Source organism: Tamandua tetradactyla, chromosome X (genome assembly GCF_023851605.1).
Source record: "Tamandua tetradactyla isolate mTamTet1 chromosome X, mTamTet1.pri, whole genome shotgun sequence".
In the NCBI taxonomy this organism is placed as follows: Eukaryota; Metazoa; Chordata; class Mammalia; order Pilosa; family Myrmecophagidae; genus Tamandua; species Tamandua tetradactyla.
In genome coordinates this window covers 96,765,507-96,768,796 of record NC_135353.1, presented here as the reverse complement: position 1 = coordinate 96,768,796, position 3,290 = coordinate 96,765,507, and the positions used below count along the sequence as shown (strand labels likewise).

At 40.8% G+C, this 3,290-nt stretch overlaps 1 protein-coding gene across 1 annotated transcript; it reads right to left on the bottom strand.

Annotated features, from left to right (window-relative positions):
• Nucleotides 1-365: 365 nt before the first annotated feature.
• LOC143671328 (protein AF1q) lies at nt 366-1,285 on the bottom strand. Its single transcript, XM_077146451.1, has one exon. It carries the CDS (start codon nt 1,283-1,285, stop codon nt 1,013-1,015), a length of 273 nt encoding a protein of 90 aa, XP_077002566.1. The 3' UTR covers nt 366-1,012.
• Between the last annotated feature and the right edge of the window lie 2,005 nt (nt 1,286-3,290).

Genomic DNA, 3,290 nt, shown 5'->3' with positions numbered 1-3,290 from the left:
TGGGGGGGGATTGAATGTCTTTATTAAATAAATGAGTAAATGGCAGCACAGATTAGCAGCAGTAACTCTGGGAGGGGTGAGGACAAGGGGTAGGGGCAAAATGTGGTTGTTCATTCCATAGTCTCAAAGGAGCAGAAGAACTGTCCAGGTCCACTGATCAGCATTATGCATGGCAAATATAAGGAGAAGGCAAGACTGAAATACCAAGCAGGAAACACTGTGCTTTCAAAAGGCTGAACCAAAACCTTATAACTTATCACAATAGTCAGCAAGATTGCATTTTAAGACTTGAAATCTAAATTATTTTCCTCAACTTGGTTTTTCAAACCACAGTTAGGAGCAAAAGCAGGCTTGAAGAAGGAACACATTTCCAGGAAGGGAACTTTGCTATTTCTGAAATGGTTCAATGCTTTCCCCTGTTTTCACTTTCCATAATATGTCATTTCTTCTTGTTTTACACCTTTGACTACCCCCATTTTGGCTGAGGAAAACAGTGTATTACAAGAATGTGCAGGGATCAAAAAAAGCAAGTCTTATCAATTTAGCCTTTTAGAAATCCTACTGTTTTGAAGCAAATAATCCCAAATTAAAATTCCCAAGGCTTTCTTCATCCCTTGAAGAGATGCTTTTTTCTGGGCTGAAACAGGCCACTAGGAAGGTTTGTTCAATCTCTGAAGTTGATAAAATGGAGTAAAACTCAGTCCTCCATTTGGCACTACAGTACTACCCCCTGTAGTGCCCCATCAGGTCTGCTTTTCAGAATTAATACCTGGGGAGATTGGGGAATCCCTTAACCCAATACTACATTGCTCGAATCCTCTATTTTGTGACTTGAAGGCTTGAGAGAAACAGAGAAGATAATAGATAAATATACATAAATAAATAAATAAATACAACTAGCAGATTCATCAGCACCACCTTGACACAATGGAGAGGACAGAGCAAGATTAAATTGCAAAGGGGAGGAAAGGGAAGACTGACAGCAAGGTGGTGGGAGAGAGGAGGTTTGGCCTTAGAGCAAGTCCAACTCGAAGGAATGGATGCTGGCAATGGGAGCTCTCCAGAAGTTGAAGGTGCTGTACTGGAGGAGGGCATCGCCTTCCGGAGTTTTCTCCCGCTTTGCTTCGGCTGCTGGCCCCGTCATTTTGCCAACGCTGCTGCCCGTGATCTTGTAGGTGGATGTATCTGACAGACCCAGGCCTTCCAGCTCTGACAGATCCAGTTCCGGGATGGGCATCCTCCAAAAAAGAAAGGAGCTGTACTGGCTACTCACAGGGTCCCTCATAGCTCTGTTATCTGTGAATTACTAGTGTGCTCCAAAGGTGGAGGGAGCGCCTCGGGGGCTCCGGGTGTGCTCTGGGCTGGAGAAAGAGAGCTGTTGGGTCGCGGTTGGCTTTGTCTTCTCAGTCCCCATGATTGTTTGTTTTTTTTTAGAACATTTGTATCACTCCAGAAAAAGAAATAAAAAAGAAAAAAAATCAACATCCCATACCCCTCACCCCTTCCTCTCATTGACCACTATTATTTCTATCTGTGCAATTTTCTTTATACCCTTTATCACCCTGTATTATTTATTTTTTGTCCTTAAATTTTTACTCATCTGTTTATACCCTGGATAAATGGAGCATCAGACACAAGGTTTACACAACCATGCAGTCACATTGTAAAATCTATATAGTTATACAATCGTCCTCAAGAATCAAGGCTACTCCAGTACAACAGTTTCAGGTACTTCCCTCTAGTCACTCCAATACACCATAAACTAGAAAGAGATGTCTATATAATGCATAAGGAATAACCACCAGGATAACCTCTCTATTCTGAAATCTCTAAGACACAGAACTTTACTTTGTCTCGATTCTCTGTTCCCTTTTGTCGAGAAGGCTTTCTCAATCCCTTGATGCCAGAGATCCTATCCTACATTGCGATGGAGATTTATACCCCTGGGAGCCATGTCCTATATAAGGGGGAGGGCAGTGAGTTTACCTGCCAAGTTAGCTTAGAGAGAGATGCCATATCTGAGCAACAAAAGAGGTTCTCTGAGGGTGATTCTTAGGCATAATTATTAGTAAGCTTACCTTCTCCTTTGCAGGAATAAGTTTCATAGGCTTGAACCCCAAGATCGAGGGCTCAGCCTGTTGAATTGGTTGTCCCCACTGCTTGCAAGAATATCAGGAATTCCCCAGATGGGGAAATTGAATATTTCTTCCTTCCTCCCCAGTCCCCCAAGGGTACGTGGCAAATACTTTTTTATTCTCTGCTCAAATTACTCTGGGATATATTGTAGCATCACACTAATCTATACAAACCAACAAGATCTTACACCCTATTCAAGATTCTATGTAATTATGTATGGTATTTCAATAAACTGACCATACATGTTAAGTTAGATAATGTACTTTGCAGGTATAAATTTTACACCAGGTTATACATCAATAGCTCAGTATCCCAGAGTTTGGAAATAAGAGTTATAACTCCAGAATAGATGCGACTGCTCTAAGAGCTTACAATCTAGGAACTTTTACAGTAGGCCCCAATCTGATAACCCATGCTCTTGACTTCAATTTTCTGAGTTTGTATATTATAGTTAGCCCATATGAGTGAGACATGATAATATTTCGCTTTTTGTTAATGACATTTCATTCAGCACACTGTTCTTATGGTTCATTCACCTCATTGCATGCCTCACAAATTCATTCCTTTCTGCAGCTGCACAGTATTCCTTTGTACATATATAACACAGTTCCCCCTTCCACTCATCAGTCGATGGACCCTTGGGCCACCCCCATCCATTGGCAGTTGTGAAAAATGCTGCCATAAATACCAGTGTGCAGTGTATCTATTCTTGTCCCTGCTTGCAGTTCTTCCGAGTATATAGTTAGTAATGGGGTTGTGGGATCATGTCCTTCACTTTTTTGTTGTTGTTGTTCTGTATTTAGTCAAGGTGATATAAAAGCTTGAAAGTAAATAGAGGAGTTAACATGATTTAAAAATGACATTATATATATATCATTTTTATTTTGACACAGGCAGGCACTGGAAACTGAACCTGGGTCTCAGAATTCTGAGTGGCCAAGAACTCTACCACTGAACCACCATTGCCTGCCTCACATTTTTTTTTAAAGTGAGGAGACATTGCCTAAAACAATAAGGAAGGAGATGGTCAACATACATATCAGTTAGTGTGTTGGCCTGATAAGACAGAATCTTTGTCTTCTATACAGTTTACTCAAATGGTTAAAAACCTTTTATAGCTTCTCACTAAGAGCAACAAATAATCTATGTAGTCA

Bases quoted from the DNA above. Each gene is read 5' to 3' on its own strand.
- LOC143671328 (XM_077146451.1), bottom strand. From the start codon at position 1,285: ATGAGGGACCCTGTGAGTAGCCAGTACAGCTCCTTTCTTTTTTGGAGG.